General features: G+C 42.6%; 1 protein-coding gene across 3 annotated transcripts in view; it reads left to right on the forward strand.

Annotated features, from left to right (window-relative positions):
• MTUS2 (microtubule associated scaffold protein 2) overlaps window positions 1-19,168 on the forward strand; it is a 273,696-nt gene that overhangs the window by 219,453 nt on the left and 35,075 nt on the right. For all 3 annotated transcript variants that reach the window (XM_040057241.2, XM_040057243.2, XM_058419555.1), the window contains one exon: window positions 1,308-1,516. In XM_040057241.2, coding sequence (XP_039913175.1) covers window positions 1,308-1,516 — 209 coding nt within the window. The remainder of the gene's footprint in view (window positions 1-1,307; window positions 1,517-19,168) is intronic.

The raw sequence follows: 19,168 nt of genomic DNA on the forward strand, positions 1-19,168 counted from the left end.
GTTTGTGTGTGTGCAAGACTGAGGGTAGCAAAAAAAAAATCACTCAGCTGTGCAAAGGTGATGCCCAGCTGGCCATAAATGTTTGCAGAGGAGAGTTCTCAGAGAGCAAAGAAAGTAATGACAGAAGAGATTTTACAAGCAACAGCTTGAGCAGACCAATACTACCAGAACACTGCCCCTTCTTGCTTCATCCTCATAACTGGGTATATCCACAGAAATGGACAGTTGACTCAAACAGGATGTGAACTTGAGAAAAAAACCTCACTGCCCTGAAGTGGCTTATCATGAATAAGCTTTAGTTCTGGTGCCACTGGTATGAATATGACACTGTATTTTTGCTGATACCCTAAACACAAGCTACACTAGTGCTTTCACATCTCTGTATAGCATCAGGCTTGCTTGAAGCCAACTTGGAGAACATCAGAGGAGCCAGAGTCTGTCTGGGCCTATTTCTGCAGGCAAACCACGTAATGATTCTGGTGTGATCAATAATGCTTAGAGAGCAGCCATGCAGAGCCAGTGATGTAACTCTGCTGCACTGGATAGTACCTGGTGGCACTTCAGTACATATCTGCTAAGTGCTGCAATTTTAGACACATTGTAAAGGTGAGAGTAAGGGGAACTCTCAAGGTAGACTGTAGTCTTGTAGATAAAAAGTAATAGTGATATCCCAATATCAAGCAATCCATGCTATGTTTGCATTCAGGGAGGGACAACTCCAGCCCCACACTGTCCTGTGTAGAGGCAAAATGAAATCTGCCAAGGCAAAGGAAAACTGGCACCTCTGTCGAGTCACCAAGCTGGGGGTTCATGTGAACAAAGAAGCCATGTGTAGAGTAGAAATGTCACCTAGCTGTTTGCCACATCATCGATGAGATAAGGTGAATCCTGACCCAGAAGTGCCCATTTCTCTCACTGACATTCAAGAGAGTCCAGCATCACAGATGCAGGCCTCTGTTATTGAAGATGTCTAGCAGAGGTGGGTGGTTTCTTCCTCCAACAACCTCAGTTCCCAGTGATAAACTCTTAGGACAGCTCTCAAATTGTAGAATACTTTCAGGCTCAGAGCCTGAGGTGAGATGGCTTTTAAAAATATTTGAAATGTTTGAGCTTTGGCCCCTAAAAAACATAATTCAGTGTGCTGGTTGGTTTGTTTGTTTTTGTTTTGGAGAGGCTGAACATTCTTTGTGAACGCTACAGATCTTTTTTTCTTTTGTACGGATGAGTCCCAAAGGCCATGGAAACACACAAAGGTCATGTCTCTACATGTAAACTAAGTGACTTGAATATTGTTCTCTCCTTTGTAGGACATCCCAAGCAAAGGCCAACCACCCCAAGGAATGGATTCTCCCCCAAGCCAGGAGAAGGACGAGACACTGAAAAGCAGTTCATTCAGAAACTGAAGGAAAAGTGTGATGAGCAGTCCCGGCAATTAATCAATATCCAAGATGAGCTCAAAAGGGCCAGCTGTGGCTTTGATGTCTTTGCTATAACAACACAGTACTTTTTCAGGCAGGTAAGTGCAATGTGTGCTTCTTACCATTGAAAAGATTCTTTGCCTTTACACCTGTCACTTGCCCAAATTTATTCTGTAGTCACTGAAAATTTGTTCTTGGGACCAAAGCATGCAATTTCTTTACAATGATTATTATGAGAAGGTGTGCTGGCTTGAAGGCAAAACCAGTGAGAGACTCCAAGTCAGAAAAAAAACAATTTAATAAGAGAGAGAAAAAAAGGTAAAATAAAATAAAACACATGCAATAGTACTAAAGATCACTGACAGAGTCAGAATACAACCTGAAACCGTGGTGGTAGCAGTCCAGATGAAGTGGTCTTGTTGAAGCAGTGTTCCTGCAGAAAGGTCTGGTAGCTCTTGTCCTCTGGGAATCCAGTGGATCAGGCTGCCTGTGCTGTCCCAAATCCCAGATTTTATCCAGGTGGGAATGCTTGGCTCCTCCCCCTGGGCGGAGCATCTCACAATGGGCTGGTATCATTTTATCAGTTTTGCAATGGGTCCTTGATTGCCCATTAAACAGAGATAGCTCCTGGAGGGAGTTATCTATGAGTCATGCACCAGGGCATTGATGGGCCATTAACAGAAGATAGTCTGGAGGGAGGGGGCAAGGGAAACACTGCTCAACCTAGCTTCAACAGCTCATGTAGGTGGTGGTAGAATACATACTTTGGGCACATCTTACATTGTAACCTAGGACAGAAGGGAATTTAAATTTCATAGAATTATAGAAAGGAAAACTGCAATGACAAAGGAAATCTGGCACCTCTGTTAAGTCACCAAGCCTGGGGATTGGGAGGCCAAAGAAATTGTGTGTAAAGTGTAGATGTCATCCAATCTGATAAACTGAACAATCTGACACCATATATTTGAAAAAAAGTGTTCAGGAACTTGGAAAATGAAGAAATTTGAATGAGATATTTGTCACAAGTGGAGGTTTTTAGGAGTAAAGGAGATGCATAAACTTAGAAGCCACAGTCTCTTATTGCTGGAGCTGGAATGGAAAGTGTAACTGAGGTACTAATACTTGTGAGTAACCAAAGCTTTTAGATGAAGGAAACTATTTGATTTCACTCAGTAATTATTTACTCTTCCTGTCCACCATGAATTGGGCAGGATGTCCCTGTTATAGGGTTACCAATTCCTGAAAATGTTAGGATAACATTATCTCAGCATGTAGAAGATTACACACAGCAGGTATAGAGCACATAAAGAAAATGTTGCTGATAATTAGAGAACCTTACTTATTCACTCAAGTCAAAATGAATAAATTTTAAGACGACCAAAATAACCATGAAAGACTTGAAGTTATTGCTTGTTTCAAAAGCTGTTTAGTCATCCAGAAGATGTAGCTGGGCTCTGAGGTTCAGGCCTGGTTTAGACCATGCCCGTGTATTTTATAACATCCCAGGTAAAGCTGGTGTCCTGTCTACTTTGTAAAACGGGCAGACAATCACCAGCAGAAGGACCCAAGGCTCAGATAATAGCCTTGATTTGTCTACTTTTGGAAGTTTGTCTACTTTTGGAAGAGACAAGAATAAATTTTCTTGTTAAATGAGAGAAAGAAATGCAAGGAAAAAAACCCCTAAATTCAGTCAATCTTAAAAATTCTGAAATACTTTATTTAGTTTTGGGGGGTTTTATATTAGTGAGAAAGGTTACATTTGAATAAATAGCCATGGTTCACACTGTTCCCTAAGTAGGAGCTGATCTTGCCAGGGATGATCCACTGAACTGAAAAAACGGGGAGTTTTTTAAATGTCCTAAATATTTTAAATACCTTCCCAGTAGATCTTCCCCCTCTGTTTTTCTTTAGACTTAACATTTCTGTATTTCAGGACTTATTGGGTATTTCTATACACTTTTTGGGTGGGTTTAGGGTTTTGAGGGTTTGGGGGTTTTTTTTGTTTTTTTTTGGGGGGGGGGGTTGGTTTTTTTTTTTTTTGGGGGGGGGGGTGTTGTTTTTGTTGTTGTTTTGTTTTTTGGGTTTTTTGGGTGGGATTTTTTTAGTTTTGTGATGGATTTTTTTGTTTGTTTGGTGGTTTTTTTGGATTTTTTTTTTTTTTCCTGGCTCTGGAGTATACTTGTTTAAATCAGGGGGAAATAAAAAAGGGCAGAACATTGTCAGCTCAGCTCTATCTGTGCACTGTCCACTGGGGAGAGATTTTTCATCACACGGCTCATTCACAGTTTGCTGGAGGAACTCTGGAAACTTGGGCATATCTCCTTCATCTCCTCTGGATATATTTTAAATGAGAACAGCTGCTGCAACTGAACTTTGAGATGACTGTCCTGCTGTCGGCGCATGTTGGATCTGTCCTGAAAATGCCTCCTAAATTGAACAACTCAGGTGTCTTTATTTAATAACGACCTCTCTAAGTCCTGGCCAAGCATAGCTGCACCTCATGTTCCCAGCACCTCTATTTATCACGCCAGCTGGGGGTTGCAGTAATGCTCCTCTGAGTGCCTGGTGTTGAAAAATAACACACCTGTAGAATTTAGGCGCCTTCAGGCTTGGGCAGGATTAGATGTAGATTTGTTTCTTCAGATCCAAGAAGATGTGGTACCTGCTTTAGGAGTATGGTTGCTTTAGGCTGCATTTTTAGTCTGAATTTCTGCTGGAGTTTCTCACTTGTCTCATCTGAGACTTCCAGGGAGCACTAAGGCTGCTGCACTCTTAAATTCAATGCTTGAGAGCCTATGTAGAGTGGGACAATCTGGGACTACTCAAGCAGTTGTGTAACTGGGCAGTCATTTGTCTTGCAACATAGACACAGGCTTACAAGTTTTTGAGTGTCATTCAAAAATACAATCTGTAGACATTTTCTGAGGTGGTATTGTCTAAAAGCTTGAGCAAAATTGAGTTGGCTGGCTTTGAGTTAGGGCACCATGGGAAAAAATAAACCAACTTTTCACATTATAAAAATAATAACAGTTGGGTGTATTTCTTTCTGACAACCCTCTAGGCAAAATGGTTGAGGTCTGAGTGGAATTGCAGCTTGACAAAGGGAAAAACATTCATTCAAGAAAAAGGTGCAGCCTTATTCCAGGGAAGTTTGGGGTTGATTTGTCCAGCTAGCAGTTCTACTCTTGTTTAGCAGAGGGCCCAATCCCATTTTGGTACTAGGGAGCCTCTTTTGGGCTGGCAGACGTTTGTCTCCAATGTCTCCCTCTCCTTACATCGCAACAAAATAATGTTCAAAACATAGACTTTTCTCAGGTTTGGACCTAAACTCAGTTGTAAAATGTGCTCCTAGGCAGTGAGGACAGGACTGAGTCTTAAAAACAGCCCAAGGACCAGTGTTTTGCATGCCAGTCGGAGTCTGCCCATGCTTGTGGCTCTCTTGTCCTGCTCACGCTGTTTTTCTTCTCTTTTCAAAGCTGGGGAAAGTACCAGTGCGAGTCATCCAACGGACACGTTTAGCTGTGCAGAAAGAGAGTGTTGTACGTCATAAAGAGTTGGACAACACCAACAGTTTCTTTGAGTGCTTTAAGATAACATGACCATTTTCTTATCATTTTATTGGATTTGTTTTCTGACTGTTTCAGACCACTGCTGAATGGTATCCTGGAATCATCCCTCTTCCTCAGTTGAAAATGCTCTTAATTGACAAGATTCTTTTAATTGGCAACCAGAAGTGCACCACTTGTAGCAGTATATAATACAGATCCATTAAATGCCACTTAAACCAATTTTCTGTCCTTGGGAAAAGCCTAGGCAATCGAAGCAGATGATAAGTGTGGCAGTAGACATAAAAAAAATATTAAAGCAGTGGTTCTAACATAAGCATGAAAATTAATGATTGCAGTGCCTGTGCAGAGCATGGCTTTTAATTACTATTTAATTAGCAGATGTATTAGCTTAAGACCCTCGTATATGCACATGATTCTTCTTGACTTTTGGAATGCTTCAAATTAATTCTGAAGATGAGCAGATTAAGTTTGTCCTTAATGTTATCAGATGTTCATCTTGCCGATACAGCCCTGGTGCTGTGCTGGTATTCCAAAGCTGGAGTGACGCCAGGAAGACTTTTTAGGGCAAACATTTCCAGAGCCCTGGTCTGGTTCATTCCTGACCTGCTCTGGCTTGTTGACCCAGTGACGGTGGCAGTCCTGGCCCAGTTTCAGCCCTGTTCATCCAAGCGGCCAGCAGTGATCTCTCTTGGAAGTGGTAACAGTGCCATCTAAAGGAGACTAACCCAAAGTGACAAATCCGGGAGAGACAATCTTTCCGCACCTAAAAAGGGAGGGGGAAAAAATCCGCTTTCCAGTCTCTAGTACACTCCTAGAGGTGTTTGTGTTGAGGGCTGTTGTGGCCAAACTGCACCGAGACCCTGGGCTAAATGGATCTCTGCAATCCAGCCTGCCCCAGCAGGCAGAAAGCGGAGTCCTAGTTCTGCCTCTGCAGTTTCAGAGGAGGACTCTAGAGCGGCAGTGCATGTGAGGAGAAGGGATCCTTTCTGCACTGCAGACCTCAAGGGTGGGAGCAGGTAAGGGAGAGGGTTATGCTGAGCTAGCTTGTCCCATACTCTGCTGGGACCTGGAGGAGTTTCCAGACCGCAGCTTGGCCTCTTGATATGGTTTTGATCATGGGGGAAAAACTCCTCAGGACAGGTCCCAGCATGAGTGCAGCTGGATCAGCTGGGAACAGAGGAACCACGGAGGTGTCCTGAACAAGAGATGGGACAACACTGCAGTAGTTAATGACATCCCTGAATTTTGTGTCTACCAGGACTGGGAAAGGCATGTCACCAGTTACCAGAGAGTGTGTGTCTGCACATCTAATCATGGCTATACCATACATGGATTCCAGAAAAGTAAGCACACACAGGAACGTCCTGCAAAATCTAGGATGGGCAAGGAGAACCTTTTCCCACGTTTGAATAACAAAGAGGTGTGTGCTGGTGTGCCTTTTTGAGGGGAACATTCCTGTCCTGCGAATGGACAATATGCCACCCAGTGTCACGTAACACCCTTGGCCAGAGGCTAATGGCGCCTAGAGGCAAAATTGGGCATGCTATTTATAAGTCACTTGGCACTTCCCACCACGGCCTCCAAAACATTCATTTGGGCTAATATTTCAAGGGATTATCTCAGGCTGAGCTGAAAATGGTTTATTTTTACAACAGTCTCAGAGAATAAGTTCAAGAGAAATGTATCTATTGTTTGCGCCCGGTGCTGGCAACGGTAAGAAGCCAGCCCTCATCAGAGAGATTGACCTTCTGGCTTTCAGGGGTGATGCTGTCCCAACATTTGCAAAATATGTTTGAATTTGGCCCAAGAAGAGCCCTTAGAAAAGTGCCATTCCTCCCTCCTCACTATTAGAGTTAGGCTACATGTCTTGTATTGAGCAAGTTCATTCTTTTCATTGCTCCTGATGAAGACCAGAGCAGCCAGAGCAGCTCAATATTTTCATTCCATAACCTGAAAAAAATACACTTTGGACTCATCAGACACTGACAGTTTAGGATTATGATTCAAAAACATTTTATGGCAAGAAGAACAAAATTCTTTGTTTACTTGGGAGGAAAAAAAATAGAAAGAAGTTCTGTCATCATTTAGAGCTTTCTAAACTGCTTATTAAGGAGAAATGCACAAGATTTTGTATGTGGGGCTATTAGTTATGGTAAAACGGAGCAGCAAGAATCCAGAGGTGTACTCCTTTGTTCGCAAGAATTACAATGAAGGCTCTATGGTGCAGATGCTATGGGACCTGCAGGCCACTCACACATGGTCAATCTACCCAAGGAGTGGATTGGGGTTTGTGAAATTAAGGAAATCACCTTCTGCGGGTCCCCTGCTTATTTGCTGTGTATGCTAAAAGCCAGGCAGTGAGTAGGTAAGGTGCTATAGGAAAAGAAACCTTAAAGCAGCTGAGTATCTCCCTCCTCATCATCTTTTGGGTACCTGGATCTTACACTGCTTCCAGACAGCATGGCCAGGTCTGCTTCAGGCCCTGCAAAACAGAAGGAAAAAGGTGTAGGGAACCTCTTGTCTTCTCCCTGTGTCCTCAGTGGCCTTCTTAGAGACGCTGCTGTGACAAAATTCTAAATTTTAGTTTTGGAAGGTGGAAGAATGTGCTTCCCTGGGAAGCATTGGTTTAGTTACATGGCCTTGTTTTGAAAAAACCCCCAAATTAGACTATGTTTGTATCCTTGGCTGGAGAGGAATTTTGCTAGTTACACATAAATATTTTAAATTTTGAGATAAAAAAGAAATAGCCTCAAGCATTCTAATGCTCCTCTCGAAGAGGTTTTAAATGGCCATTAAAAATTAAAGACCTCTTTTTTTACATGTTGTCCTTGAAGAGAAATATATTTAGGACGTGTGCCAAGCATCAGGTAAAAGTGGATTTATTTTCTTCTTTGGTTTGTATTGTTGATCTCTGTGTAAGCAGCTAACTTTGACAGCCTTTATTTCATGCTGCATTCAGAGGAAAAAACACCTAAGAGTCAGAAGTGGTTGTTGTGATGTTGGCAGCCTCCAAGCTGGGTATGCATCTGGGCTTGAGGAATTTGGCAATACATTGGAAGTGGTGTGAAAAGCAGTGAGGAGTGATAGGGTCCAGTGCTACTGTGGCCTCTCATCATGCAGAGGACAGGGGAAACCCAAATCACAGTGTTTTCATGATGTTAAGTTCACCAAAGGAATCAATGGAAACATGTACCTCTTTTAAATTCCATGCATTTGAAATTCCTCTCTTACAGTAGAGAAAATACCCTCAGTTCAATCATTTGGGTGAGGGGTTTTTTGAGTTTTTTTCCTTTGATCAGTTAATTGGTTACTCCCCAGAGACACTCTACCAAGATTTCTTGTAAGAATGTAGCAGAATAAAGGCTTTACTATTCGGCGTAGATCAATAGGTGCAAGGTTCACATATGAAATTATTAATCACACCAGAAACTGGAGAATTTTTCTGTTTCCATGCGAGAACAGAAATATTTAACAAATTAAAATTTATGAATACCTTTCAGGAAGTGAAAAAGGAAACAATAACTCTCATTAGCAGTGAGGTGAACAAGACCTGGCCTGTCCCGGTCAGAGGGATCCCCTCCTCTATTTGGGAGTCAAAAAGCAGAGCCTCCCTTCAGAAGCTGACTTTTCAGCACATCTCTTTTTTAAACACATATTTGTGCTCATAAAATATCTATGACAAGATCAAATGTCACTCTTTAGAGCTGCTATTAAGGGGGAGGACATGCCTTAATTCACAGATAATCTTCAGAAGTCATTTCAAAATGAAATTTTTGAACAGAAGTCTAAGGGAGGTCAGAATCAGCCTCTAGAGAGGTCAAATGCCGAGTCCCTCTCCCAGAAGAAGCAGCGACCACAGAGTAATTTGACACATATTTACATGCTGGTGGTTACTTTTCAGTAACCTGTCCCTCTGGCAGATCCACGTCCTTCTTTCCTTTGTGGCCAACCTCAGGCATCACCTAATCACTCATTCTGTGGCTGAAGCCTCTCCTGGAGATGCTCATTGCAACATCCCAGGAGCTCTCCTGCCCTCAGATACACACCTGTGGCCTTCCCTACCTTTTCTCTGCTTGGATTTTCACACAGACGGCAGCAATGCTTGTGTCTGGTGTTTTGCATCCTCCTCAGGTCAAACTGGCAGGGCTCCATTAATACAAACATGTCAAATAATGGCCTATATAGGTATTATAATAACATTGGCAACAATGATCAGTGCAATAGAACTTCAGTTTTTTCAAGTGATCTTAGTACTTCTACAGTCTAAAAAGAGGAACAATTTGTTATCCATAACAAAAGTCTGGCAGTGCTAAATGTCCATCAAACCAACTCTATGCCAGCTTTTTAATTGCAGGAATATTAGGGGTTTAGCCATCACAAAACATAAAGTCTAGCCTCACTCAAAAAAAATCGATTTTTATCTTCTTATTTACCAGTGGAATACCATCTGTTTAAGTTAACATTAGCTCGTGTTTAATCAAATTACACAGAACAAAGAAGAAAAAGATGATGGGATTGAACTAGGTTTGTTGAAAGCAGAAAGCACTTTGCCAACCTAATGTATTCCTCTTTGTTAATATTTGAGCTCTATATAGCATTCTTTACAGAAATTAAGACTTTAAAGTTCTTTTTTTTATTCTGCAATTATCCCAATGAGTGCTAGATGACATCTCAGTCCTGGAGAACTGAGCATCTAAATAGGCAAAAGCCTGATTAAAATCGGCATGTCGAAGTGACTGAGTCTGGAGATTACCGTATATTCAGTTTCTTAGGGGACTGTTATGGGGAGATAGGCACTTGTTTGTGTTTGTGTGCATGGATACATACACCTACATGCACACAGGCACACCGTGCTGCGTGTTCTGCTTTCAGGCATCCTCTGGGAAGAGGATCTGTGTTTCCAGTGACTGTGTAGGGGAAGGGGCCAGAGCACCAGAGGGCCTGGGCTCACCGACAGGGTCACAGTGGTAGGCACCACGGGATGAGGACTGGACAGTGAGATGTCCTGCCAGTGCATTGTCGGGGGCTTTCCCCGGCATTCAGGTGGTTTTAGAGTCTTTTTGCCCTCTGCAAAGCTCTGTGCCAACCGGATGAAAGAGACGGAGTCTTCAGGTTCTGATTTTTCAAGGTTGCATACTTCGTTTATTGTTTCTTATCTTACAATTTTCTCAGTGCCCAGCAAAGGTCTGTGCAGCTGCTCAGGCATCTGGTGACTCCTCGACTCCTCCCGAACTGGGCTGTCGCTATCTTTTATACTGATTGCTACGTATTCTTTATTTATCATTATTTGCCAATACCTATCACTTACACTAAACAGGTCATCCCTACTTTGACCCAATCTCTTGAAACTACTTTGTGCCACCGTCACTGCTGAAAATGGAGTGAGGGAAGAAGAAAGAAGAAGCAGGAGACAACGCCCCAAATCCTCCATCTTGCTCCCATTCACTTCAATGCTAAAAACCCAAATCTGCTGTTTTATCACCCTGTGATGAGCTAAACACACTCTTGTGGCCTGCAATCCTTCCCTGCAGCGCAGGAAGCCTTTCCCATGGACTGAGATCAAAGCCAGTGTCTCTCTGGGCTCTGGGCCGGGGTCTCAGACCCTCCTGTCCAGGTCCCTGACCCTCCAGGGCAGGCAAAGGAATGCTCTGGACCCCAACAGTGCATCACCCAAGTGCAACAATGAGGGCAGCCAAGAAGTCAGGACAAACACGCATACACCAGGAGGTGCAGAGGTAGCAATGGTTGTGTGTACGCACCTCTGTGAGCTGTAGAAGAGAGCCCAGTGAGTAGTTTCACTTCTGCAGACGGGGATACTCCCACTGCTCATGTTTATTTACACCGAACGGATGTGATAAGTGTTTTACATCCCACACAGGTTCGTGCCATCTGCCCTTGTTGGTGTTTCTCGTGGTGCAGCACATGGCTCCAGGCAGCTGCAGAAATGAGCAGCAGGACGTGTCCTCAGCAGCACTGCTGGCTGCTTCTGAGGCAAACAGGCTCCACAGCTATTCTAATTACCACACTCTGGTTTCATCTGTGGGGGAAAATTAGCTGTATTTCCTCCTTGTTTTGTTTTGTTGGGTTTTTTTAATTGCTTAGTACACTACAGTCAATGAATAAACCCAGAGGGACGCTTCTCCTCAGGGGATGTATTGAGTATGCGCACATCGATTGTACAAGAAGCCCTGGCACCTTTGGTGTGCTGTCTGGGTGTCGGGGGCTTACCCCAACATTGAGGTGGTTTCAGGGTCCTTGCTCCCCTGCACAGCTCCGAGCCGAGCCGAAGGAAGAGACGGAGTTCTCAGGTTTAGATTTTTCAAGGTTGCATACTTCGTTTATTGTTTCTTATCTTACAATTTTCTCGGAGTCCGACAAGATGTTCGCAGCTGCATGGATTCCTCACGTCTCCCCCCGAGCTGGGCTGTCCTTATCTTTTATACTAATTACTACGTATTTCTTATTTACTATTTCTTACCAATGTCTATCACTATTACTAAAAAGGTCATCTTTACTTTGACCCAATCCTTCACTAACTACTTTGTGCCACGTCAATGCAGCAATGGAGTGAGGGAAGGAGAAGGAGAAGAAGAAGGAGACAACGCCCCAGATTCTCCATCTTGTCCCCATTCACTTCAATGCTAGGAACCTAAAACTACTATTTTCTCACCCTGTGATAAGCTAAACTACTATTTCTCACATTCTTGTGGCCTGTAAACCTTCTCTCAGTGTAGGAAGTTTTTCCCATGGACTGAGATCAAAGCCAGTGTCTCTCTGAGCTCTGGGCTGGGGTCCCAGACCCCCCTGCCCAGGTCCCTGACCCTCCAGGGCAACCAAAGGAATGCCCTGGACTCCAACATCTGGGGAGCACTGGGGTTCGCCACCACTTATCCAAGAGGTGCCTGAACTTACCTGAGGCCAGAGATGCCTTTATACACCTGAGCTTTGGTACCCCAGGCACTTGGCTGCATGCTGCGGGAGGACTCTTTTGGTCCCATGACTCTTCAGTTCTGTGCAGGGTCTTGGTTTCCCCCAGAGCAGAGAAAGCTATTTTCCCCCTCAGTCTGGAATATTGCATCACCTGGCACCTGGGACATTCTTCCTGTGCCTGGCATAGGCACCTTGCTCAGCCTGGGGGGTTGGTCTGACCACAAGACAGTTAAGTAGTGATCCCTTCAGCAGCTGAAGTTGGCTGCATTTCTGGAAAGGGTTTTTGAACCCTCTTGGAAAAACTTGTGTAATGCTGAGCTGCCTGCTTTAAGCTGTCTCACACTTAGCAGCCATGCAGGAGGTAAACACCAAGGCAGGTCTCTGATAGGAAAAGCTCCCCAGCCCTCTGGAGAGGCAATGACAACCCACAGATAACTTGCGGGTTAGGGAAAGGTATGCTTCATAGGCATAAGTGTCTGCAGAGTTATTCTGCCCTGGAAAGTAGAAAGAAAATATTTAGAAGGGACTGGATGTTGTCCAGATATCTCTGCATTTCCAGTGGGATCCATGGTGCAAAAGAAAAATGTTTGGGGATTTCTTTCTGCTCTGACTGTAAAAAAACAGAGATCACCTTCCTGATTTGGTCCAAGCCTCCAGGTATTTGGCCTGATTTTTTTTGCTTTCACCTCTTGCTAACTAGCATTCTTCAAAACAAGCACATCACAAAGGAGCATAACACACTCAAAGCAATGTGTTTTTTGGTGTTTTTTTTTTTTTTTTAATCAAAAGAATTAATTTCAAAATAAACAGGGAACAGTTTGGTATATACCATATATTTTTGTAGCTGTCTTTCACAGGGCTATAATGCTTGAACTTCTTTCCCATAGTCTTGGAATATCTTCTGTCTTCCAGGTAAAACTTAATTTCACCAATTTTTAGTTGAAATGAAGTACTAGAAGTTGCTGAGTGTTAGATGCACTTAAAAAAAAAAAAAAAAAAAAAAAAAAAAAAAAAAAAAAAAAAGTTCTGTCTTCTTTCCCCTGCCTCAAAGGCATTTTTAAATGTCATTTATAGAAGGACTTCAGATTATTTACTGTGTTCCCTCACCATTGCTTACTCCTAGGCTAGAACGCTCTGCTGAGATAAGTCCCTGTCTCTCCAAAATTACTGTCACAATCCCAGGGGGTGACAGTGTAAATATCACAAGTCCTCTTATTCAGATCCATCAGCAGATGCATTCTGAGCTGACGCACAAGAGGGACTTTGCAGCAATGTAGTGGAACTTTCCCTGTTGATCAGAATTCCTGGCAGATGAGAGGTCGTTCCAGTGCAAAGCAAGGCTTGAAAATACAGATAGACCATGGCAACTATTTCACCTTATGTGTTTCAAGACTGTGTGCCACATCTGCAAAAACCTCTTGTAGGGACGTGCTGACAGAAATGCAGCGCTTCCTTTATAAGTGAAGTTCTGATTTGATCTTCAGTTTTTCGAGTACAATTTCACATCCCCTTTGCAGTCCATGTGAATTATGGTTACAGACTTAAGCAGCTGGAGAGCCACACATTTGATGAGTGCACTGCAAGCTGCCTGCACTTTTGAACATATAAAACCAACACACATTCCCACTGCACTGGTTTTGAGTGATGGATGCAGCAAAGCCAGGCTGAAACCAGCTCTGCCTGGGGCTGTGGTCTGGCCATCAGCTGGAAGGGAGTAAATCCAGGAGTAATTAGAGTTTCTGGTGGCAGCACAAACCAGTGTGATCTCCTACTGTGAACAAGTGTACTGTGAACAAGCTCTTTGGGTCAAGATCTCTGGGTAGAAAGCAGAGTTGCAGTCAGTAGGAGTGAAGCACCTGCACACCTTCACTGGGGAGATGATACTGAATATATGACATTTAACACTGGTGCTCACATGTCTTTAGAAGACAATTAAAAAATGGGGAGGAAAAAGAGAAGAGTAATAAGCAAATCTGAGATCTGGAAACATCCCTTTTTGTGAGAGACAGCAGAGAACTGTCGATTTCTTTGTGAAAAAGGGCAAAGTGGCCTGAGTGCAGAGCAGAAGGATTCTCATGAGGAGGTACAGCCATGTCCCCCAGTCAGAGGAAAGTTTAGCAGAAACCACTGCCAAACTTTTGCAGAAGTTTTGCAGCATCAACACATGAAGGAAACACAGACTTGTAGGACTAGAAATGATCAGTTATTAGAAGAAACCACAGTGAGAAGAGAAAGCAGATCCATGCCTTCAGGTCAGCAGTCTGCCAATGGATGTCTTTACAGAGGGGATGTTTTCACCAAATGCAGTTATAGAACAGCAATTGTGTAAAATATCACGTCCTGTGATAAAAAAAAAAAAAAAAATCATACTATTTGTTACCTTTGTCCTTTGCCCTTAAAGTCTGCTAAGATCTGTACATAGCAAGAATATCTGGACATTTAATATTTGGTGGTGCAATACATGTTAGAGGGGAGATGCCTATTTTAAGGTTGGAAGCCTTTTTCAGATAGATGTTCAGATGAGTTTTCCATGCAGAACAGCTTTTCATCACACTCTCTAATACAGGGTTACTTGCACCTTCTTCTGAATTTCCTGGCAATAATCATGGCTCGATGCAGGATGTAGGTTAAACAGACCATGACTCAAAGATACATATAATGTTAATTATTGTATTCCAAGGACATTTTTGCTATCCTTTCAAGTGGAAAGTATAGCTCCTTGATACTCCTTCTGTGTCCTCACAGCCATCCAAGAGTATGTGTCTGCACTTTTGAATCATATACCCAACGCACAACCTGTCTCTCACTTAACCCCCTTTCAGGCCTGAGCTATCTGATTCCAGAAATGAACTTTAATTCAACCCTCCTGAAATTCCCTGGCCTTGCTCTCACCCCTGAGATTTAATTCATGTGCATCTTCCTACAATCACTTCTCACATTTCATAACTTCAGAAGGCGGTGCTGTGTGGTTATTATAATGATTTGAGAACAGTTTATTATGGTTCTTTCTTAAAACCAGCTCTAACTAGAGAAGAGTTAGTATAAAGGATGCATTTCTAAAATGAGTTCTAAAAATCTTCTGAGCTAGGTTTTCTTTGTGTAAAAACCTCTCAAGCCCGCAACTGATAGTTTGAATTCTCATTAATGGTAGCAAGTACTGTTCCTCCCAGCAGAGCACTGAGAATCTTTCCAGTAGAAGAAACTTGGTCCATGTAAAGTGCTGGCATTTTTTGCCACTGACATTGCTGTCACAGAATGTCAGCACTTGTGCCTTGCTCTGCTTGGCCTCAAAGTACAGCAGCTTGAAGTTGTCATTGGCTTTGGCCCAGAGTAACTCGGGAGTGGAGGAGAGGAGATTACCTGTTTGTTGGGAGAAGGGAACATTTCTCAGCAGAGTTGATTTAAGAAAATGGCCATCTGCTTGCAGCTACTCAGAGGCTTGGAATTCAGATATAACCTTGCAGGGGTTGTACTCCTGGGTAGAGGGCAGGTGGGGAGTTCAGTGAAAACATTCATTTTTCCTTGTGGTCTCGGTGCATAAATGATATTTCATATAAGGAAACACGAGTTCCCTGACAGCGAGAGCATTTGGAATGCTTACTTTGTACTGTTCCAGACATCAAGAACTAGAAAACATAGTAATAAAGCATTATTCTCTCATGAATTTTAATCCATGGCTTTGCAAACTACTGACACTAAAATAAATGTAAGGCTACACTAGCAGAAATAACAAAACTCTGAAGGAATTCTGTTTAGATCCTCACATTCTTTTTATATGAGAACTGAATTTAAAAAGGAGTCATCTGGCTGGGCTCTCTCACTAGAGAAACAGAGGGCATGTAATCCGTGTTAATTTGTTAAATCCTAGAGTAAACAATCTATTCATCCAAATATGCAGCAGCATAATTGTATAGTTGAAAAACTATATTAAAAACGTTTGCTTCCATATAAGTTGCCTGAGGATCATTAAAACCTCATGGCACTGAGTAACGCACAAAATGTGAAACCTCACTGTAAATCCAAGGGAAATTGCCATTCTGGGGCCATCTGGCACGACTTTCAGCTCTAGCTGAGTCATCTCACTGAAACTCATTACTGACTGCTCATAGCTTCAGAAATCCCCACATCACCATATTACACTTTTTGAATTATTTTTTTAAAGTTAGGCAAGAACAAAAATAACAACCCCAACCTGGAAAATAATGAACCATGTATGTATGTCTGAAGAGCAATATGGGAAACTGTGCCACTGATGAGAGAGGTGTGTCACAGAAAATTTGTAATGTACCTCCAACAAGGAGAAGGAATTGCAATAGTGAATGCTTTTCTTAATTCCTTGGGCCACTGTAGTTTTCAGTCTGACAAGATTAGGGTTCAGGGGCTTGTGACAGGATTCTCCTCCTGGCTAACAGCAGAGCATGGATTCCATTCCTTGCCCTGGGGAAGTTGGCCCTATGCTAGTGAAGTTGACTCTCCCCAGATTCATCACTTTATCCTTGCTTTACTTTTAACTCCCATCTGATTCAGTCCTTAAACACTTGTGGGACTATAAGGAAGGAAGCTGGGACAAAACAAGTGGCCAGGAGAGGGGAAGATTAAAACACTTCCTTTGACAGCCGCTCTCATCTTCATTTGTTTCAAACACTCACAGAAATACAGCGCGACTGGCAATTTCAATAAGGGAAATTGGAGAGAGAATTTAGGACTCATTGAGACTGTTTTCAAATTATACTGCCTGCAGAATTGAAGAATTAACAATACTGACACTAAATCAGTTTCAGTCTTTGAGGCCACTGTTTGGCTTATTGAGAAATAGATTCAGTTTCCCCACTTGTCTGTGATTCTGTCAGTACATTCAGCTTTCCTCTTGTAGGTATCAAAATTCTGACAAGTCCACCTGTGTGTTCTGTCACACAAACTGTAAGAGTGTTTGAAGAGAGTACATGCAGAGAAATAGGTTGTGATAATCACATAAAGTGTGCAGGATGCTGCTTCTCCTTGCCTTGCTCTCCCATCTTTGGCATGTGGCTCAATCATTTTCTGAGCCTCCTGTTCAAAATGCATTGCTGGAATAGCATTGCCCTATTCTGCCTCTGCACTGCCTTAGACAAAATCCCGCCCCCAGTGAATGCCGCCAGCCAGACTTCTCCTCCTGCCATCCTTTAGAGGTGCTTAATGTCGGTGTCACGGTCGCCTCCCGCTGTTGACTGCAGAGAATGCCAAGAGGCGGCAGCTGCCGATAGCTTGACTTATCCATCACTTTCCAGAGCCGAGACATTACAGACATTGCAGAGTCTCAGTTATGCACCAGGTCCTCTGCATCTGACTATCGCATCTCTCCTCATTCCTGCGGTCTCCTGTTCCTCGTCTCTCTTCACCACTGCATATCCCTTTGTCCTCTGAAATGCTGCCTGCAGAACAATCTTTCCTTTCTCCTTAGTTTCATCTCTTTTTTTGAATCCGTACTTTTGTTTCTTTACCAGGTGAAGCAGTTTTTGAACCTTTGGTACACCTCACCTCAGCCTTCTCTCCCGATTATCTCTCTCTGTATTCCCATGGTGCTGTCTTCAGTCTCCTTGGTCCTCACCACTAGCCACTGTCTCCTTCAGCTTTCTCCTTGTTTCTTTTGTTAATTTCCATAAGCACTGGACACTGTCCTATCAACTCATTCTTAGAGCTGGCAGTCCTCTTGCAAAGAGACTTGCATCCCTTCGTGTTTCCTGTACTGTCTTTTGCTGCTCATGCCCTCGGAGTGTTATCTCTTCGAATTAAATTAAATATTTGTTTGACAGACTTCGCATGCTATGCCCCTCAGCAAGTCTTTCCAGCATTGCATAAAGGATGAATAATATGCAGTTCCCTTGAGGATTCTCCTGCCCTGTGACATGCATGGCACTGCATTACTACCTTCATCTCCCAGAGTTTTCCCAAGACTTCGGTTCTGTTTTCCCTTCTCCATGGATCTTTATCTTCACACTTTGCTGTGCCTTTGCACTGTGAAAATCCAGGGAAAGCACTATATTTCCCCCAGAAAGGTTAGGCAACCTCCATAAAATAGGAAAACATTGGATACTAATGGTTAGGAATCCAGTCTTCTTATATGTGTTATAATATATGTATAGAACCCTGATTTATTGTTTATTCTCTGCAGAGGAGAATGTATGCACTGATACATAAAGGCCATTATGGGGCTAAAGAGAATAATGTGCCCCATTTGGGGACCACAGTAAATTATAAAATATGGCTAATGTATCCCTACCTCTCCCAATTTAGTTCAGATAGATGTAAAATATTGGAATTGCTTGGACAGTAAATAGGAATTGTATTATGTGCATCGTGGAGGAAAGCATTGATTCTGTCACTGTAGGGAAAAAATTGCTGCCCATGGTGCCTCCTAACCATTAGAATAAGTTGTTTATAGATTAAGTCACTCCTCTGGGACATTTAGGAACATGTAGGTATCCTCCTTGGCCTTTAATTACCTAGGAGCCTTACCCTGTCAGGTGCTAACCACATTGTGTTTCCACTGAAGTCAATAAATATTGTAAAAGATACCCCATTAAGTCGCTTGTTTTGGGCAATTACTTTTATGTTTTAAAATCTGGTTTTATAAGACTTCTTTCTTCTTATATTTGTTGCTAATCCTATACATAAGGAACACCTTTCTTTGTGACCTTATCTCTTTCCAGTATTTTCTCTTTCCAGTAATGAAACAAAACCATAACCTTTATGAAGAATGGATTTTTAACTAGCAGTGCAGATTTTCCCAGCCCATGTTGATCTCTGTCTTATCCACAGACTTCTTCATTCTGCCTTGAAGGGAAATGTGAGCCAGATCTGTTGGGACAGAGCTCCATGCAAAGCTGTTTGGCAGAGGCACATTCACATTCTGGGTGTGGACCATCAGCAAAATCCATAGCAATATATTCATGACAATGCACAGACAAGCAGGATTGCATGGATAGGAAAGGCTAGCAAAGTTCATTCCAGGTCATCAAATCCAGACCCCCCCCGTTGCCAAATCCTATATCTTCCTCCGTAAAATGATCCATTTTCAGCTTGAAAGTCATTCTATTTTCCTCTGTTTTACTAGAGGACTGTTTCAGAATCTCCTGTGACTGAGGTATGCCCAAGTTCACACCCTTTTATCCTTATGCAAATACATTTTTTGACCTTGAATTACTTCTGCCTCTCTTAGTATTCTCCCTATACTTATAGAAAACTGTAATTTTCCAACTTTACTGTTGTTTT

The sequence above is a fragment of the Hirundo rustica genome, chromosome 2, assembly GCF_015227805.2.
Source record: "Hirundo rustica isolate bHirRus1 chromosome 2, bHirRus1.pri.v3, whole genome shotgun sequence".
NCBI lineage: Eukaryota > Metazoa > Chordata > Aves > Passeriformes > Hirundinidae > Hirundo > Hirundo rustica.